At 37.9% G+C, this 22,097-nt stretch overlaps 1 protein-coding gene across 2 annotated transcripts in view; it reads right to left on the bottom strand.

Moving 5' to 3' along the window:
* LOC131045788 (uncharacterized) overlaps window positions 1-22,097 on the bottom strand; it is a 105,951-nt gene that overhangs the window by 63,847 nt on the left and 20,007 nt on the right. The window contains exons 2-4 of one of the 2 annotated variants that reach the window (XM_057979432.2): window positions 7,167-7,229; window positions 6,892-7,024; window positions 4,771-5,018 (exon numbers count right to left, since the gene is read on the bottom strand). In XM_057979432.2, coding sequence (XP_057835415.1) covers window positions 4,771-5,018; window positions 6,892-7,024; window positions 7,167-7,186 — 401 coding nt within the window. In that variant the 5' untranslated portion in view covers window positions 7,187-7,229. The remainder of the gene's footprint in view (window positions 1-4,770; window positions 5,019-6,891; window positions 7,025-7,166; window positions 7,230-22,097) is intronic. The other variant, XM_057979431.2, reaches the window with a different exon arrangement.

Here is a 22,097-nt window from a genome sequence, read left to right as displayed (position 1 = left end):
TTGACTAAGTATATAAAAATTTCAATTGCTCCCTAGTAGGAGCAAATTTTGCTTCTATTGCTCCTCATTAGGAGTGAAATCTTTTCCAAGCTCTCCAAGTCACTCAAGATACCTCTAATCACTGTGCAATGTTTCAATTTGAACAAAGAACGCAATGCAAGATCAATAACCTTGGATCAGGTCAAGTATGTAGGCAACTTCGAGTGCTCCCTAGTTGGATCGAAATTTGCTTCCACTGCACATAGGTGAGAGCGATGTAGACTTCTTGAGCAATATTTGAAGAAAATGAGTGAGTTTATAAGCCTTTAACAACATTTGATCATAGAAGAAGTGAAGTTTATCATGAATTCAACCAAGGAATGAAGAGAGATTGCTAGTAAGGGTCACTTCCATTGCTCCTCTTTTGGAGCGAAATTCACTTCAATTGCCCCTTTCTCAGAGTGAATTTCACTTCTAGTGCCTCAGGTTGAAGGCGAAGTCACATTCAAGGTGAGTTTTAAAGACTTTTGGCATAAAGGGGCATTAACTAAGGCATAAAACTATGAGATTCAACTCAAAGGTGCATTTTCAAGCTACTTCAAGTGCTCCTTATTGAGAGAGAAAATCACTTCAAGTGCTCTTCTTTTGGAGCGAAATTCACTTCAATTGCTCCTTATTGAGAGCGAAATTGTTCCTAGAATGCACATTGAGCTTAGTTTGAAACACCTAAATAGATGGAATGAAGGAGAGTGAACAAGGAAGTGCTAAGTGTCAAGTTTCAATCCACTTCAGGTGCTCCCCAGTAGGAGCAAATTCTACTTCATGTGCTCAAGTCTCAGAGTGAATTTCCCCTAAAAGCCCTTCTTGAGGTTAGTTTGACATGTTTTCATTAATCAATGGTAAAAGATTTAAGGTTTGAGCCCATAGAATGAAGAGAAGTGAGTAAGAGCGAGTTCAATTCCAAGTTTGAAGATCACTTCAAGTGCTCTAAGTTCAGAGCGAAACTGACTTCAAGTTCTCCTTCTTTGGAGCGAAATTTACTTCATGTACTCTTCCCTTGGAGCGAATTTGCCTCTAGAGCCTTGAATGGGTATGATTTAGTGTGTTTGAGTTGTCATGACTGAAAGATAGTGAGCAAGACTTCGACTTGAGGGATCATTTCGATTGCTCCTTCATTGGAGCAATTTCAACTTCAAGTGCTCCTCGGTTGGAGCGAAATTTACTTGGTTTGCCCAAGGTTAGGAGCGAAATTGCATATAGAGCCTTCCACGAGGTTGATTTGACTCCTTCACTTGCATAGATAGCAAAACACCCAAATTTGAAGTGATGAAGGATAAAATTTGATCAAGTGTGAGAGAACTTCAATTGCTCCTCTCTACGAGCGAAAAACACTTCAATTGCTCCTCATTAGGAGCGAAATTGAGAGAAATTATCCTTGGTGAAGAGAATTTGACAGCCTTTGCATGTGAGCTCTTAAACTCAAGAGATGAATTGATGAATGAAAAAGCAAGTAAATGAAAATTTAGCTAAGAACCGAAAAATTTCCATTACTCCTTGTTAGGAGCGAATTCTTGTTCTATTGCCTCCCATTAAGAGTGAAAATCTTCTCAAGGCAATTGCAATGACAATTTCAAACCTCTCGCATGGAGAGATGATGATCTTGAGATATAAGAGGGCAAGAGAGAGTTGAGTTTCCTACCACTTCAATTGCTCCCTGATTGGAGCGAACTTCATTTCCATTGCCCTGATTCAAAAGCGAAATTCTCTCTAAGGCTTTCCTTAAGGCTAATTTGACACATCCACTCACTAGGAAGGCAAAATCACAAGGTTTAAGTTGGTGCAAAGACAAGGAATTGATAAAACTAGCTAAGAGGTGTGTTTGAGGGCTACTTCCTTTGCCTTCTGACAAGAACAAAAACTACTTCCATTGCTCCTTGGAAGAAGAGAAATTCCCTCCCAATGCACTCATAATGCTTGCAAAACACATAAAAACCACAAAATATATCAAGTTGGAAGAATTATCAAGGTTATATATTATGTGTGTTTGATATCATGTTTGTTTTGTTTTGTAGATGAGAGAGGACGATGATGCAAAGTGCAAAAGGAGGAAGATTGTAAGATCTACACCACCATGCAAAGGGGAAAACTTCATTTACAAGCACGAGAATGCCCAAGAGGAATCTCAACTCTCACCGCACCATGGAGACATGAAGAGATCAAAGGAGTGCGAAGGAGAAGTCATACAATCACCCCAAGGCAAGCAAGCGAGGATGGAGGAATGACTCAGCTACATCAATGCTTCCCATCACCACTACTTTGAGCGAACTTGAAATGTTGAGTGTCAAGAGATATCTCTCAAACATCCCTTCATGATGATGAATCAAGTCTACAGGAGAGGTGGCATCCCAATCACTACTCCACCAATCGAAGAGGTCCAACATCAGCATGTCTTGATTCAATGAACTTGACTCATCCATGATGGCACAAACTTTGAGGCACCTACCCCTATTATCCATTGGTCAAATATTCCAGAGATGACATGTGTCAAAATGTTGTAATTATTTCATTGGCCAAAATAGAGTTTGTTGTAATAAACCCTAATTAGGGTTTCATTGTAAAATCTTGGCCATTGATTGGGTTTGATCCTGGCCATTCATTGTAAAGAGCTCTCGATATAAAGCTCAAGCTCTTCATTTGTAAAGGTTAATAGAAGAATAGTAAGAGAATAGTAATAGAAAATAGAGAATAGAATAGAGAATAGTTAGTAGTTCAATAGTAGATAGCAGCTAGAGTAGAGTAGGAGGAGAAGGCAGAAATTGTTGTCAAAGTTGTAAATAAACTTCCTTTTCATTGAAGCTATGGTGGAATGTGTTGTTTCTTTAAAAAGTGCATGGTTTCTTGTTGGATCTTCATGTTAGATGATGATAATTAGATGGAATGGAAGAATTTGTTGAACGCATTTATGTGGAATCTGTTTAGTCCACACCACTAGCCTCTTGTTGATTGTAAGTGTGTCTTGCGTGGTCAACTGGAATGATATGAGTTTAACTTCGAATTATCATACATCCATTGTTTATGCATTAACTTGAATGGTAATCAATATTTGATGGTAATGATTTGAACATCTTTGAATTATCCCTTAGAAGATTGCACTGAGCTTGTGTCAAATTGTTCAAGTTGATGGTGAGACCTCACCCAGTAGAATTCCATTGAATCATTCACCCATTTTCTTGCATTCTTAGGATTAGAATAGGCTTCCTAAACCCTTTCATTTTGTACTTTTTTTCAACTCAAGCTAGTTTAGGATAAAAAGCATCACAAGATTGCAACATCTGATGATCAAGTTCCAGCGATTCAAGCAATCAACAATTCAACATAAGTCCCCTTGCGATTTCACATAAGACCAACGAGCTTATCCACACGTCGTGACCCGGCCTACAAGAACCTTGGAGTTATCTCAAGTGATCCCTAAGAGAATCTTCAACATTTGAGAGACTTTGTTCAAGAGAGAATAAGATACTTTTGGGTATTTTATTCTATGTTCGCATGTGCATGAAAAACACATCAACAATACTGCATTCTAAATAAGAACCAAGTAACGACGAACCTGACACAAGTTAATCCGACCTTCCCTAGGTTTAGGCACTAGGATGACATAACACATTGACGCTACCCACCATGACACAAGGTAATCATCTATGAAGCCCCCCAAAACAAGGATAACTAATCTCAACATGGGTGTGAGTGTGATGGCTCTAACGGCAACTTGACCCATTCTTTTGTTTGCAATCCTCTCCCCAGTGATGCTCTTCCTCTCGTTCCAGAGGGCAGTGAAGTGTCCTGCAACCAACTTGGATTCACAATAATAGTTAGACCATACTTATAACCATCTTCTTGTAATAAAATTGAGATATTATTGACATGTATTGTTAATAAAATTTAAACATGCTTTCCTTGAAAACTCAAAGGAATCAACTATTTGATACAATTTTCACATCTAATCACATATTCACCTCAAAATTATTAACCAAATATGAAAGAATTAACAGTATCTCAGGGTGGGGTGTAACAAACATTGTGCTTTTGCACAGAAGCAGCCATCAGCAGTACTATTTTCTTTTTATTTTGTTTTTCAAGCAAAAAGAACTGATTAATATATGGGTTTACTTTGTGAAAAGATCAGACTTTAGTTGAAACATCTAAATAAAACACCATTTCTCAAATTTAAAAATAAACAGTGCACTGCTCAGCCTGAATATATTGAAACTTGACCTGTATGTTGGAACAGTCTAAAAATGACAGACCATGAGCAAATTGTGGGTAATGTGTGTTCTCCCAAGCATATGCCAACAGGTCCATAAACTTTTATTTTCCCTTCTCATTTCCTAAAAAGAGTTTTTTTAGCATTCTCCCAAGTGAGTATCTGAGAACACTTCAAAATAAACCATAACATGAAAACAATATTAAGTTGACAATTTTCTAATTACTTCCAAGGCCATGTACATTCAAGCTAAAAAGTTCAATGATATTTTAGTCTCAAAGAGTATGTTACATGAGAAATAGGCATAATGTTTTATCATATGACTTTCAAATAAAAGAGTTTTGTCAATATTTAAAAGAAGTTCCTTGTAGAATACTAACAAACAAACCTCATACCTTTATCAGAATTTGATGAACATTCATGGGGCAAAAAGGGTAAGAAATTCACAAGCTTTAAGCATTCTTGTCTTTTTATGGTTTATTATACATTAATTTTAACTTGAAAATAAGATAAGGAAAGTGATGTGCAACCTGTAAAATTGATTCAAAATATCCTCATCATTGGGACCAGCCCTTAATATAGTCGTCCATTCAGAAATTGTGAAGCACGAAGAAAAATTCTTTAAAAACTCAAGAGCAGGCTGCCTTTCCTCAATTCCATGGCACATGATATCTAGACCCACAAGGCATAGAGGCTCAGATGCAATGGCTACATAATCCCCATGATGTGATGAATTGAAGTTGAAATTCGGAAAGTCATGATTCTCCAGTTTATTTGCCTATAAGTAGAAAGGATAGATATAGTTATACTCATTAGCTTAGAGGTACACCATAATAAGTAACCAAGTTAAACTTTGAAGGGCCTTCTTCTAAAAGTAGATGAAAAGAAAATAAATATAAGAAACAGCACCAAAGCAGAAGCAAAAGAAAAGAATATAGTATGAAATTCATCGAAGAGTCCCAATTACATTTGGGAACTATTGTTTTAGAAGGATGACTGTTGTTGCCAATGACATTGCATACTTTTTTCTTAAAAAAATGGCTATCCACAGAAGCATTCAGTCTCATGTATGGTTGAACTTATCAACAATATCAAGCACTTATATTTGTCCTTCGATATTCCTTTGATAGAACAGATGCAAGAACATCTTAGTCCAAAAGATTGAAATAATAAAAAATCCCTTGCTATGATGCTTGCAAGACCGTCTCAATTGAAGAGGACGGATTTCAATTGTACTTCAGAATAACCCCAATCCTCACCCAAAAGCTGCTTAAAATAAGGAAAAATGAAATCCTACTCGATTTGTCACTTCATCTTCCAGAATTATGGTTCTTGACTTTGAGATATCTTATATAGTAATAAAACACCTCCATGTAGTTCATGACTGGCCAATTTCCAACACTGATGAAGGTTATGTTCCTGCATGCAGAGTCCAGACACACGGTACATCCCACTTTCCTAAGAAAACTACTTGAGACAATGCAAATTGTGTCACGAAAGGAGAGAGAGAGAGAGAGGATTTCAGCAGAGCAAGCATCCACAAGTTGTGGCCATAATAAAATTTTCGCATATGAACATAAAATACCACAAAAAGCAAGTCGAAGGAAAGAAGAGCTACTTGAGTACAAGTTTGTCATCTAATTCAAGAATGAACAGCAAGAATATGCTAATTTTGTTGAAAATGCATCATAAAATCTAATTCCCATAGAGACATATTTATGACTGCATGTGCCTAATTCGTGCACAATATTACTTGCCTAAAATGGAGGAATTTAATGTTTTCAAAAGGAATCTGTTTCTGCATGTAATGAATATGCTTCCAAAGGATATAGACATCCTGCCTTCTGGGGCAAAATCTGAAATGTTAGGTGTCCTGGCCTTCACAGAGTAAGGTGTTTTATATGACGCTTATGGTTGTCAATTGTAATTTTGATAATGTAATATAAGACGAAATCATTTCAAAGAAAAAAAAGTTTCAAAGAAACCTCATTCAGTAATTTCAGATTTAAACTAACCATTTATAAAATAGACATGAGAAGTTCTTTGGCTAAAGAAAATGTTGTTAAACATTACAAGCAATCACCTTAGCACTTAAAGCACTCCATCGGAGAATCAAAAGATAAAACACAACAAAAATTCATCAATCTGGCTGACAAATTCACTGAAAATTCAATTGTAGTTATTCTCTCTAACAGTTATTTTGAACTTCCCTCACATGTGACTAGCATATAAAGTCATTTATTTTCATGTAAACACCATTTTTAACTAATAATTTTAAATTTCAAGTTTCCTCGCTAAAAGGTGTGGTTTACCATTAATTTACCTACAACTCATACATGGATTTATCCCCATTAACAACAAACAGGGTATCTTACAGACTGGGTTCACTCAATCAAGTTAACTAGAAGCATAAAGTGTCACATTTACAACTAGAAAAACAGAAGACAATAAAATATCCATTGTTTAGCATTGGAGTCACAGTTACACCTAGAAAAACAGAAAACAATTAAATATCAATTGTTTAGCATTGTTTGGGGTGCAACAGTGTAAAGAAGATACAGAATAATAGCTTTGCATATTATTACATGGTATCAAATACAGCAGTTAATATATGATAATGTAAAAAGATGATTTGTATGCTTATGTCATACCAGATATGGCTTGCCTTCCTCTGTGCGTCTTATAACTATTTCATCATAGGGAATGCCAAGGACTGCATGTATAAGCATATACTGAAGCATCCGGCTGACTAGAGCTCGTTTCCTATCTTCAAGTTTTACAAATCTGACAATACCCACCATACGAGTAAGAAAATGATTTTACATGGCCAAACCAATTTTTCTCCTACATATTTGTAGTAGGTTCTTTTAATATCCTCAAGTTATAAAAGTTGCCTCAACCAACAGATAAGGAGGAGATTCCCTACATGCTTTGTATATCAAGCATTACAAACCCTATATTCCAGATTTCATTTTTCCAACATTACAGCCTGCAGAGTGTAGTTCAAAAAATCAAACTTGGTAAAAACTTGGCAGACCCAAATTTGACTCAAACTTGATAGTAGAAAATTCTGGCCAATGATTACAATAGAATCTTAAATTCTATGATCAAATTAGAGATTAATTTTATTATGCCTATTCAGTTAGCAATAGAACTATGAAAGAAAACATATTCAAATAATATTTACAAAGCACATAAGGGACAACATTTAAGTAGAGAAACCCTTTCAATAAAAAACCTAGAACCAAAAGAAAGCCAAGAGTTGTATTAATATGTAAAATACAAAAAAAAAATGTAAACAGTTATCTTCTTATGTCACTTCTTCAATCTGCAAGCATCTAGTATACAACCTCTATACAAAAACCCAGTTTTAGGTTGCACACTCATCATCAAAATTCTTCCATGTTCCCTTTTGGATGTGTTGTGACCTTTTCACACATCGCCCCATTGCAAACAGGGACCCCCTCTTTCCTGCTTTTCGTGTTGGTTAGTTTAGGGTTTTCGCAGCATAGTGGGCAATTTTGAGTTTCCTGTCCTGAGTCTTGGATTTTTTGATCATGCCAATTGTCGTTTAGGGTTTTTGAAATTATAGGAACAAGCACGTAAAGTTGAGATTTTAAATGATCCTAATTTTGTCTAAGTGCAAGGCCCTTTGTGAGCGTAAACGTGTTTTTGAATGTCCTCATCGGTGATTTTTAAGTGCTAAGGTGTTTCGGGACCTTTTGAAGTTTTTTTCTCCCTCCTAGGAAGTTATTCAAATTGATTTTGCACTTTATCACGATGGGTTTCCTTGTGTTTCGCTCAAACTTTTGGTGAGTTTGCTCAAGTCCAAATGAGTTTTATTGAATTTTGAAGTTTCCTAGTGATTTTGAGTGGAAAAATCATCATTTTCCGGATGAAAATCCATATTCTAAGTTTTAAAAGATCAAAATTCCACACTAGAGGTGCTTTTCCCCTCATTCCTGACTACCCATGATTTTCCCCACTCAAAATCCAAACTAGGCATGGATTTCCCCTGGAATCCAAACATGCCCTGTTTTTCCACCATTCAAAATCCATACTAGGGGCGACTTTCCACTAGATGACTGAGAATTTGTTTGTGTTGGAGATTTTCCTGACAGCTCACGTTTTTCAACTGAGAATGTGGATAAAGTTGCGGATGATTTTTATGATGATTCTTGACATGGATCGATTTTCCACCAGGACTTTTGTGACGAGATTTTGTGGATTTTTATGCGGATACTCAGTCCAGACCCTAGGTGAATTTCCACTCGAGATGATTTTGACAATTTTGAGTCCAGATAACTGTCCAAACAGGGGTCGATTTTCCCCTAGGATGATTTTTTGTGCAAAGTTGATGATGATTTTTGTTGGGATTTTTATCCCTACATGGTTCGATTTTCCCTTGAAGGGAATTTAATGATTTTTAATGATTTTTATTGGGATTTTTATCCCGAGTAAAATCGACTTTCCCCCAAGTGCCCATTTTGATTCAAATTTTGAAATATTTTAAATGAATGTTTAATTGTTTTTACAAAGTGCAACGATTATTTAAAAAATAAAAAACAATTAATAAATGATTTGCAATGAGCATTTAATAATTTTCACCTTCTAGAAGCAAATCAACTTTTGCCAGGCAAGTATAAGTACAAGCGTTTTATCTCACATTGCTTGTTTGGTGAACATAAAAGGCAAAATCAAGTTTAAAGGGAGGAGGCCAGCATTATTATATTATTATATTTGCCAGGTGTATTTCAGACTAAGGCGATTTTTCCTCCAACTAGCGAATTTTGTGAAGTGTCAAGTTGACACCATTGGACCTTGAAGTTGATTCCTTGTTCATTTTCCTCCATTTCCTAGCAGGGCGATTTGTTTTGGCTACCATTGGAGGGTGTTAGAGCTTCATTTTCAGACTTGTAAGATTTTCCTAGAGGTGACGCCATTTTTTGGAGAGGGACGATTTTGTTTTGGGAGGTTTTCACCTTCATTTTTTGGTGAATTTCTTCATCATTTGTGACGCCTTGGCTAGGAGATTGCTGTCAGACATTTTCAGACCTGATATTTGCCTCCATTGCTAAGATTTATGACCTCCATTGCTGGCTGGAAAATCGAATTTCAGACATAGATTTTATTTCCAGCTCAATTCCAACCTAGGCGATTTGTCCAAAGGGCTGATTGGAGGCATTTTCGGTCAATTTTCAGAGTTTTCTACAGTTGTTGCAGGTCTGAAACTGTAATGTCCCTGCTAGTTAGAGATTACTGGCCTGCAAAATAGATTGTTAGCATACAACATATAAATATATATATATAAACCATCTTTAACTTTGCAATTTAACTTTTATACTTAATTACCACGATCATAATTTTCATCTAATAAAAAGGATACGAATGCCATACGAAAGTATGTCCTTAGGCGGCCGTGAAGCTTGTCTTCTTGGAACCCCTTGGTTCCAAGCCCTTCAGGAAATCGAAGTTGAGTTCGAATCCTGTCTTGGGTGTAACCTCTTACACCCAAGCCATCCAAGGAAGACCCTTGTCTATTTCTTGCCTTGGGTGATGCCTCCATCATCCAAGTCCTCAGAGGGGACCGGCCAGATCCGTCTCTTCTTGGTTGAGTTTAATCAACCAAGCCATACATATGCATATCAATTTTCAGTACATGTACTGCCCTAGGGATTATCACAATCCCTCCCTTAGACTACGGGAGTTTCCTCCCTATAGCATCCAATATGTGATTTTCCTTATAATACATTGATAATTTAATGCTACTTCATTTCGCAATTCACATATATTCCTAATGTATTCCTTATATATATATATTCAATATATCTTACCATCATTAACCTATGTATTACATTCTTATTAATTTCATTTACCACATCTATCTTTACATATTCATGCCTTAGGGTGTGGATTAATACATCAATTCCTTGTATTCATTAATATATATAAAATGAACAACATCTACCTATTAATTACCTATGTTCAATTATATATGTATATCCTAGTGAGCATTTACCTATTCATTAATTATATTCATTATAAAATAAATAACATTTTCTTACCTCTTACCACCCGTAGAAGTTCTGCTCCGTCCTTACCTCTGCGCCCTCCTTCTTGCCTGCTTTGACCCTTGTAGTTGACTGGGTTAAATACCCGTGGAGGGGAGTGGTCGTGTCCCTCCATGGGCACCCTCCCGTGAGAAAGGGTGTGACGGCTCACAACCTAAGCTGCGGCTACCGTCACACCATTTCCCTTCCGAAGGAAGGGGTGTGATGGTAGACGCAGCCTGGGCTGCGGCTTCCCATCCCACCACTTCCCGAAAGAGGGGGGGGGGTGGCTCTTTAGTCTAAAGTAAATACTTCAATTTAAAACGCATTTATCCCTTGTTTTAATATTTAATAATCACTTTATTTATTAAATGAATTAACCCTATTTAATATTAATAATCACTAAATGAATTAACCTTATTTAATATTAATAATCACTTAATGAATTAATCCTATTTAATATATTTAATAATCGCTTTGATTATTCTTAAATATCAATATACTTTAAACTTTATTAATTATATTAAATTAATTGAATATCAATGTTATCAATCAATTCTCTTCTAATGATTTGTTAGTATTGCTTCCTCAATAGTTTTTTAACATTATTACCTTAGTAAAAAGGCCTTACATCATGTGATGTGGTGGGAATATCACAGTCCCTCCGTCTTAACTTTGCTTGTCCTCTAGCATCTTTAGATCCTCCTCTTTTTCCCAAGTGGCATCCTCGTTTGGGAGATTCCTCCATTTTATCAGGTGTTCGGTGATGGTCCGGTTCCTGAGCTCTCTTTTCCGTGTGTCCAAAATGATCTTTGGGTATAATGTGAGTTTCCCTTCATCATCTAGGGGAGGTAGTTCGCTGCAAGGAACCAAGTGTTGCCCGAGAACCTTCTTAAGTCAGGAAACATGGAACACATTATGTATTTTGCTGCTTTTGGGAAGTTCAATCTCATAAGCTACTTCCCCAATCCTTCGAATAACCTTGTAGGGCCCATAAAATCGAGGTTTCAATTTTTCAGTCCCATTCTTCCTGAGGGATGATTGCTTATGTGGTTGTAACCTTAGGAATACTAGATCTCCGACCTCAAATGTCCGTTCTACACGCTTCCTGTCGGCATAGATATTTTGTTGATTTTGAGCCTGTTGTAAATTTTCTTTCAAGGTCTTCAGGATGTCTCTACTCTGTCGCACAAAGTGTACTTTGCTTTCTTGGTTTATTAGTTCCTCAAAGCTTGTGGCCTCATAGCGGTGTAAGGCTTGGAAAGGACTCATCCCTATTGACATGTGGTGAGTCGTGTTGTAACAGGGTTCTCCTAAGTGTAACCACTTAATCCAAGCAGTTTGTTGCCCTGTAACATAATTCCTTAGGTAGCCCTCTATCCATTTGTTCACTATTTCTGTTTGCCCATCGGTTTGAGGATGGTAACTGGTACTAGGGGTTAAATCTGTTCTTGCCATTCTGAAGAGTTCCTGCCAAAACTGGCTAATAAACTTGCTATCTCTGTCACTAACAATATTCAGAGGGTGCCCGTGGAGTCTGAAAAATTTCCTTGAAGAATAGATCTGCTATTTGGTGGGCTTTGTATTCGGTGGAGACTGCAAGGAAGTGGGCATACTTCGTGAGTCTGTCTACCACCACGAAAATGCTATCCTTTCCTTGCGTCCTTGGCAACCCCGTTATGAAATCCATAGAAATACTCTCCCACTTTTGATTAGGAATAGGTAATGGCTGAAGCAGTCCAGCTAGGTGGGAGAGTTCCGTTTTATTGCCATGACTTCACTGTGGGAGGCCAAAATGACTCAGAGGATTCTTTTAAGTGTATAAGATATAATGACCGAAAGACTCAGTGTCGAGATACAATTAATGACTCCCTTTCTAGTCAAATGCTCATCCTAACTTTGAGATACTTTAGAAACAATTAATCCAAAATTCAAAAGTTCCTCACAAATATTTATCAAAGGAATACCCCAAACATAGCTTAGCGAGGTCAAACCAGTGTGTGCATGTTGAGCAACATCACCTTCTTGCCAGTGGGAATCCTCTTTTATTACTAAACTAAAGCACGCGGAAGCAAGCGAAAGCAAAACAACTAAGAAAACAAGGACAACCAAACTAAACACACAAAACGAAAGGAGAACTACTCTAACCAAAAAATAAATAAAAAAATTAAGCGAACCACACTCAAAAGACCTAAGTATATACAACTCCTAGCATGATTTCTCAAGACATGCAACAATGCCAAAGCAACAGTCACAGTCCGAAGTTTTGCAAACTTATCTTTAAACTCGGAAAAATAATCTTTCAAAGTACAAATTTGAAACTCAAGCAAAACTTCAGGAAAGATTAGTAACTAGGGTAATTCATCTGGACCATGATTAATCCATAAACAAGTTGTCTTTCCTGAATCTCCATAATCAAAATGATATTCTTTGTAGTCAATAGTAGGGAAAGATACAACCTGGTGGTCTTCATTCGCAGAAAGGAAATCTTGCTCATCATTCATTGATTCATTAGGAGGTCGAAGTTGATGGTGAACCATACCACTTGCATCTGAAATATGCATATCAACGTCACGTTCCAAACTGGGTGGAGTGCGGTGGGGATTAGATTCAAAAGGGAATTGGCCCCTTTTGAATCCCTAACACTGGATTGAGCCCCAACCCGAATTGTTCTTCATCTTCTGGCTCTGTTACTGTTACTTGTTCACCAGGTGGCATTCCATTTGCTTCGATTTCATCTAGCAATTCCTCCATGACTGTGAACATTGGATCAAGCGCCAACCCGAATTGCACTTCATATTCTGCTTCCATCTTGGTAGCCCATTGATCATCAAATATTCCATCTTGTCTTAAGCTGCTTACCATTTCTTCCGTCTTGAGTGTGCATGATTGAACTTCTTCATTGAGGACAATTCCTTCTTGAAGGGCACTGTCTCTATTTTGAACTAAATCTTCCACTTGTGGCTCCTGATGATCTTCAATAACTTTCACTTTTGCATATTCATTGGCTTCCATATGTTGATAGTTGCCTTGGGTGGTCCTCCTTGCTTGGATGTATTCCATTGTTTCTTTGATCTTTACTCCAATGGCCTCTCGTTCTAGTGTGATGTAGGAACAATCTTCCTCCACTTGAATGCTTGATTCAATATCTTCTTCCAATTTCCTTCCTTCATAACCTGATGATGTCACGATGCTTTGTTCTCTTGATATAGCACTAAGATGCTCGTTCCAGAAGCATTTCCTTGGCAATTCTGATAATCCTAACTCTAAGTGACATCTAGCTTGGTTGATAGCCTCTTCACATATAAAACAAGTGAATTCTGAATGTGGTTCATTGTGAATCCGACACCAACGACGAAGCAACACGCCTTTCAAGTGAATATTACCTTGTTCTATTTGATTTTGAGTTCTAAGTATGAACCTTGTGAAAGGATCATTTCCATTGCCCTCATCGTCAGGTTTTATGCACAATTCTGGTTTTGGAACATCCCAAAAGAAAAAATTTCCCTGTAGAACTAATTCTATCCTTGACAAGAATGTCAAGCAATTGATCTCATCATGCTCGGTCGTTTCATGAATCCGACACCTCCCTGGTACGGCAAATCGTGATAAATCCCTGGGGTACTGTTGCGCATTCAAATTTTCTTGAATTTGAGTGATGTCCACAAGGAGACTGTCCTGACAATAAGAAATATGGAACGAACGCCCATCTATAGAGGAATCTCTTTTTTGATTTTCCATTTTCTAATTTTTTAGATTTTTCAAAATTTTCACTTTTTTTTGGATTTTTTTGACATAAAAGAGATCTAACATATCTCTGATTTGGCATTTCAAAGCTCATATTGGTTCTCTCCAGCCGAATTCCTCAACTTGTAAAATGTTCAGCCCTCCTTCTAGCGCCATTTTATGTTGGTGCGTGGGAGGAGGGTAAAGAAAAAGTTGTGGATGACTTCTGCAAGTACAAACTCGAGTTCAGCTAGTGAAGACTTGATAATGATCAAGCCCTCCTTTTAGCGCCATTTTATGTTGCGCTTGAGAGGAGGGTTAAAAAAAAAGTCCTTAAATTTACTCCCTCAAGCATAAATTGATAGAATCTAGATGTCAATTGTTCTGCCCTCCTTCTAGCGCCATTTTATGTTGGTGTATGTTTTATCATCTACCAAACATTAGGATAGGATACCCGAAGGTATGCTATCCTCTCCTGAAAAGTCACTACTGATTCCAAGGTCTATATGTGCGAACAAGCGACTTTGGTGGAATAGCTTCTTGGGTAGTGTATGCTGAAATTTAAAGGGGGACTTACGTTTTGACAGGTATCTTTGAACAATTGAACTTAGAGGGATTTTGCAATTTTAAGCTCTTCTTTTTTGGGGGGAGTTTTCCGGGATTTAGACTTTCAAAAGAAAGGGAAAAAGAGATAGGGTTTAAGAAGGCTAATCTAATCCTACGAATGCCGGAGATGGTGTCAACTGTGTGCTCTCAAGAAACCAAACTCTGCTTCGCCACACTAGGGACAACTACACAAAGCTGGTGCAATCTTCAGTGGGTTGTGCTGATGATCGAAATATTGGGGTGCACATGGGATAGGCTCAGACTAACTTTGCAAGGTAGAATGGAAATCATCCACTTACCAAAAGTATGAGTGGAGATACACAATCAGTCGATACTTATCAAATCCTTTACTCGAATTAACAACAAGGGAAGCAAATCTATATTAATTTTAACTAAGTGTTGAGGAATTTGAAACCATGCAACCATCAAACAACAGTGATTACAAAGCAACGCACATGTAATGTATTATCTGAAATGATCTTAAGCAACAATATATCAAAAACCTCACCCTTTTCAAATGAGAGGAGGCAACCTTATATGGTTTTTCGAGAATCAATGAATGGTCGAGATCGAACAATGATCAAGGGCCAAGATTGATTGCTACAAACCCTAATTAGGGTTTCCCCAAATACTACTTTTGACCAATTACATTTGGGACACATGTCCTTCTTGCTAAAAATGAGCCTTTAACGAAAATAGAAGGTTGTTACATTGTGAAGTGTGCCCTTCTAGAAGCTTCTGGATAAGTCAGGTTCATTGAACCTGGACATGCTGACTTGGAGTAATCTGATTGGTCAAAAAGATGACGAGACACCATCTCAACATGTTGGATGTCTTCCTTGAATTCTTCAATTTGTGTCAAGAAATTGTCTAAGTATGGAAATTTGATTCCTTCTTGTCGCCATTTGATTTTGCTTGGGAGCTTGTCCTCTTCAGGAGATGAAATCCTTCAAGAAGTTGGAAGTTTATCTAACTTTTCCATATTTTCACCAAGTCTGAGAACTTTTCTTTCTTGATGCCTTGAGATTCTTTCAAGTGCCTTGAATTTGGAATAGAAATCCCCTTGTGAAGTTTTTCTCATACTTAGCCAAATTTTGGCCCTCTCTATACTTGGATGAACCTTGCCTGTGGTCCCATCTTCAATTCTGAATTTGGCTTGAAACTCCATTTGTATTTTCTGTGATGATCCTGCCTTCAGTTGCCATTTTATGTTGCGTGGGAGGAGGGTAAAAGCTCTAGATAACCCCTTGTACATATGAAATGATGGGATCAAGCTGTTCAGGCATTCGCTATGATCATGTCCTCCTTCTCGATATCCTGACATTTGGAGAAGAATTTCTCCATGCCTTCATCATAATTGAGGAAATTGGAATTTTCTTTGTGAAGCATTTCCCATACTTAGCCAAATTTTGGCTATCTTCACGCCCGGATGAGCCTTGCCTGTGAACTTGTCCTCTTTGAAGTATGCCCTTGCTAGGCTCTTCCTCTGAAGTTTTGAGGCTCCCTTCCTTAGCTTGTCCAGCCAAGAATGATTAATGATGGCATCGTACTCCTCCAAGTGGTCCTGATACAGACTGTCTGCTTCGTCCTTAGCCATATACACTGTGTTGTGATACTCCGGGATCCTGAAGGCCTCTCTGATGGCTTCATCACTGATGTTCGCCAGTATCCTCCCGTCAGGTGCGATGATGTCCTTGCTGGCAAGGTTGTAATGCTTGGCACACTCAACCGCTAGTTCATTACACTGCATGGTGGGAAGGAAGCTAGCAACATGTACAATACCCTCTTCATCATCTTTCACGCAATGATGGTAGGCACAAGGTTGTCCAGGCCAAACATTCGCTTCTTGAACTCCCTCAAATTGATGTGTCTGAGGTTGGTGTCACCGACGTTCTTCCATTTCAAAGTCATCCTTGATTCTGGAGGAGCATCTTTATCCACCTGGAACTTCATGGTGCTCAAGACCTGCAGATGAATGATAAAAACTTTAAGTTAGAAAAAATTCTGTAGAATTTCGGAAAAAAATAACGGGGCCGCGAAATGGCTAAGTGTTGGAAAATTTTCCCTTTTTTTCACTCTCATACTTAGCCATAAAAATTGAATTTTCACCTCCAGAACCCCAGCCTTGAAGCTGGTTGAAGTCACCATCAAGTGTTAAAACTTTCGAAAATTTTCATACTTAGCCAAAAAAATTGAATTTTCACCTCCAGACCCTCAGCCTTGAAGCTGGTTGAAGTCACCATCAAGTGTTTAAAACTTTCGAAAATTTTCATACTTAGCCAAAAAAAGTTGAATTTTCACCTCCAGACCCTCAGCCTTGAAGTTGGTTGAAGTCCCATCAAGTGTTAAAACTTTCGAAAAAAATTTATACTTAGCCAAAAAAGTTGAATTTTCACCTCCAAACCCTCAGCCTTGAAGCTGGTTGAAGTCCCCATCAAGTGTTAAAAATTTCGAAAAAATTTTATAGTTAGCCAAAAAATTGAATTTTCTTTCTCTAGACCCTCAGCCTTGAAGCTGGTTGAAGTCCCCATCAAGTGTTAAAACTTTCGAAAAATTTTATACTTAGCCAAAAAATTGAATTTTCTTTCTCCAAAATCATTTATTAAATTCTAGAAAAATATCCAGAAAATTCACAATTTTAATTTTACCTCTAACTTGGCTAGGCTTTTCTCCAAAATATTGAGAAAATTCAGAAAAGATGCCTTTCTCTAGAAATCTATAAGCCTTCTGCCAAAATATTATCCGACTTCCAGCAATATCTAGAATTTCCTCCAGATGATCTTCAAACTGACATACTTTACTAAGCTCTCCTTAGTAATTTTGAGCTTCTTGGTGTAATAATGAATTTGATAATGAAGTATTTGTAGACAAGTTTTAAGAAAAACCCCTAAAATCATCCAACTCATACTTTCCATTTTGATTTAAGTTCGAAGATATTCATTAATCCTCCAATATTCCCTTTCAAAAAAAAAAAAAACTTTACATTTTGAATTAATATCTTAATAAATTTTTAATATTCCCTCAATATTCTCAAAAAAAAGGTTCCATTTTGGATTTATTTTGAGGCTTTTTTTAATTTTATTTTATTTAGATATTTCTTCATTTTGAATTTAATTTTGAAATCTCTGTGGATTTTGTGACATCATGTTGACTTTGTTTGACCTTCCATGTGTAGGTTGATTTTTTCGAATTTTATTTCCATCTTTTTCAAATTTTGGCAAATTTAGCCAACCTCTCCAAGTATGGCGGACTTTGATGTTGACTCCTTCATGGCTTCCTTCATGGCTGGGCAGACTTTGTTGTCACCTCCTTCATGGCTTCCTTCATGGCTGGTCGGACTTTGGAGTTACCTCCTTCATGGCCCCTTTTATGCCTTGGGCGGACTTTAAGTCTTGCACCTCCATGGTCTCCTAAGGTGGGGTGGACTTTACCTTAGCCCCCACATAGCCTCTTCATGGCTGGGCGGACTTTGGCTTGGCCTCTTCATGGCCCCTTTTATGCCTTGGGCGGACTTTAACCCATGCTCCTCCTTGGTCTCCTAAGCCTTGGGCGGACTTTAACCCATGCTCCTCCTTGGTCTCCTTCTCCCTTGGGCGGACTTCAAGCTCACCTCCTTCGTGGTCTCTTCATGGCTGGGCGGACTTTAGGCAACACTCCCACCTTGAGCGGACTTTGGAGACACCTCCTAGGGCAGACTTTAGGCATCTCTCCACCTTGAGCGGACTTTGGAGACGCCTCCTAGGGCGGACTTTAGGCATCCCTCCTCTTGGGCGGACTTCAAGCATCTCTCCCATCTTGGCGGAGTTTTGGTCTACCTCCCAACATGGCGGACTTTTAGACATCTCCAACATGGGCGGACGTCTAGACCTTTGCTCTTCAAGGCGGACTTTTGGAGGCTCTCAAGAGGGCGGACTATATATGAAATATAACATTTAAGTATAAGTGGTAAGTTATATTTCATATATATTGTCAGGATGTTTGAGAGTGGTTTCGGGCCTCTAGGACTAATAATGCAAAATCTAGTTTTTGGAGGATTCTCCAATTTTCCAGACTTAGCCAAATTTCAGGATCAGGATGACATTCCAAACTTAGCCAAATTTCAGGACATTTGAGGATCAGGATGATTTTTTGAGCTGATTATCCTTTGAAGGTGCCATGACCCCCTAAAATATAGGAACTTAGCTTTTTGGGTCAAAACTTGAAAATTTTGGATCGCGGTCGAAGCAGGTCAGTGGTACAAGTGTAAACCCTAGGTTTGCATCCCGAAAAAGCAAAAAGCCTAAAATCTAGGGATTTAGCATTTTTAGATCAAAACTTGGAATTTTCAAGTTCCGATCGAAGCTGGCCAGTAGTACAAGTGTAAACCCTAGGTTTGCATCCTGGAAAAAGCAAAAAGCCTAAAATCTAGGGATTTAGCTTTTTTAGATCAAAACTTGGAATTTTCGAGATCTGGTCGATGGTGCAAGTGCAAAACCCTAGGTTTGCATTCCGAAAAAGCAAAAAGCAGACATCCCTAAAAAATAGACATACCGGGGATTGGGCCAGAAATGCCAAAAACGAAACTTCCTAAAAAATAGGAAAAAGCAAAAAAGCAAACTTTCTAAAAATAGAAAGTTGTCCAAATTGATCCAAATCGATTGCGATCTTCGTTCTTTGGCATCCCTAAGCACTTTGAGAGAGTTTGTACTCTGGAATCATATGATTTGCAACAATTAATTCTTCAGAGTCCGGGCTTGAACTGTTCGAAACTAAGTAAGGCTTGGTGAATTTGAAGCAAAAGATCATGGGCGCTAGCAGAAACTCTAGAAAGCAGGAAAAGAGAGGGTCCCCATTTGCAATGGGGCAATGTGTGAAAAAGGTCACAACACGAAGGAAGGGGTGTGACGGTGGCTGCGGCTTCCTGTCCCACCACTTCTTGTGGTGGGGGGGGGGTGTGGCTCTTTAGTCTAAAGTAAATACTTCAATTTAAAACGCATTTATCCCTTGTTTTAATAATCACTTTATTTATTAAATGAATTAACCCTATTTAATATTAATAATCACTAAATGAATTAACCTTATATAATATTAATAATCACTTAATGAATTAATCCTATTTAATATATTTAATAATCGCTTTGATTATTATTAAATATCAATATACTTTAAACTTTATTAATTATATTAAATTAATTGAATATCAATGTTATCAATCAATTCTCTTCTAATGATTTGTTAGTATTACTTCCTCAATAGTTTTTTAACATTATTACCTTAGTAAAAAGGCCTTACATCATGTGATGCGGTGGGAATATCACAGAAACTTCATTGTAGGGAGGCTGTCCTCAAAAAACTATCATTTCCAGCCACCTACCTAACTTGTCGATTTTATTGGGGAAGCATTTTTGCTTCATTCTGGGGCCATTTTCTGAGTTTATCATCATTCCTAAGGGTGCTTGTAAGTCTGAAATATCCATTTTCAGATTTGTCTTCGGACTAAGTTTTCATTTCCAGCACTACATACATACTCAAATTTTCTCATGTTTGCCTTGGAAAATCGATTTTCATCAAATTTTTGCACATTCGGGTAATTGCAACATGTTTTTTAGAGATTAATTCGTGAAGTTGCAGGTTGTCTTCAGATTTGCTGGCAGCCATTCTTAACCTCGGAAGGTGTCTTCAGACGTAATTTTGTGTGAAAACACAACCTTTCACACATTTCCATAGTAATTGTTTGATCCGGTATACTCCTTTGCGCTCTATTTTGAATAATTTCTCAGTATAAGGAGGTGTCTTCAGACTTCGGTCTGAACTATTAATTTTAATGAACTTCATTAGGGTTTTATACCCTAACCTTGTCACATTTTGCATTCTATTGTTGAAATCTATTGAGAATTTGGATTATTTTCCTGATTTCCATACCCAAACTTGTCTAAATCATTAGGAAATCAGAAATTTTGTCAGGAATGTTTTCCAAGATTCTAACTTCTAGCTTCATACAGGTGCGATGTTGAAGTCCGGACTCAAGGAAAGGAGAGAACAACAGAAGATAGTGGATTCTATCTAGAATCCAAGATGTCATCCAGATAGAAGATTATAGACACGAACATGCATTTCTTGAACATGAGACAAATGCGACAACAGATGTTCAGAATTGGAAGCCAGATTCCTTCCCCAGCTTAAGTGAACATTATGAAGAGTGGCATTTAGTAGGCCGCTGGATTCCCGTAGTCCATACAGTGCAGTAAGCTTATCCTAGAGTGTGCACAATGTTATGATCCTCGCTCCCGAATGATCAAGATTCCTAAGTGTGCCATCATTGCCTACCTTGTTGATGATGGGATTGTTGAGGTGTTTGGAATTCCACATGGAGCAAACATGAAAGATATAACTAAGGATGAATATGAAGACCGATCTAAGAAGAACATGGATGCGTGCAAAACCATAGTGAACAAGGAGTGGATGATTTGAGCCTAGAACTCATCATTCCAAGGCCCCCAAAACACTCATGTGCACAGACTTCAAAGATGAATATAGTGATTTAGTATTCCTGCTTAACCGAGTGATGGGGATGCCGCAGGGTGCAATATACGATGGATGGATGTTCTATTTCATCCAGGATTGTCTGAAAGGAACGTTGATAAATTGGTCTAGATTCATAAGTGACAATCTGGATTTTCAGCTGAGGAATGTGGAGCGGTCCAGATCATTCGCCATGACTTCCTATTTGGTGTACCTGCTTGCACAATTTATTACTTACAAGGGATTGATATGCAGAGGTGAAGTCGAGAATGGACAAGGACAATTCAGGAGTTATGAGTGTTATCCACAGTTGAACGTGTATCAAAGAGTGAATGATGTATTCACAATGTAAATAACGCGAATGTTGCAAGGTGGAGTCCACAGGAGGTTGTCCAAGGAGGCAACAGAGCTGATAGAGAAATATGGATCGTGGTATATACAGTTTCCCACTTTCACATACCTTAGGATTAATGGATTTCAATCCGAACCCTATAGGCTTCCTAGGTATCCTTTTGACAGAGTGATCTTGTTGGAAGTGGTGAGACAACTTCTGGATGTTGATTCTATCCAGAAGGAAGAGCACAGAACGGGCATGTCATTTCCTATTTCAGTGGGCAAGACATCGGAGGTTTGCCAATCCGCCTTAGCAGCTAGCACAACAGTTGAGGAACTTGCATTCTATCGATTTGCAACATACAAGAGAAGAGAAAGGTTTGATCCAAATAAGAAAGTTGCAAGGATGAGGGGAGAAAAGTTCATCCCCAAGGTAGACATAGAGGATTATTGGGCCAACCTGATGGACGAGCAAGCAGTAAAGAGAAGAATATGGTCCAAAATGTCAGTGGATTTCATGAGGAAGTGTGGACTTTTCCTCATTCCTAATCAAGTGTTAGATGACAAGGATCATACGCATCCACAATATGAGAATGAAATGAAGAGGGCGATTTTATTGCCTAATTGGTCGGAACCAAAAG

Source organism: Cryptomeria japonica, chromosome 5 (genome assembly GCF_030272615.1).
Source record: "Cryptomeria japonica chromosome 5, Sugi_1.0, whole genome shotgun sequence".
Classification (NCBI taxonomy): Eukaryota; Viridiplantae; Streptophyta; class Pinopsida; order Cupressales; family Cupressaceae; genus Cryptomeria; species Cryptomeria japonica.
Note: the sequence above shows the minus strand (reverse complement) of the source record. Positions and strands in the feature narration are given on the sequence as shown.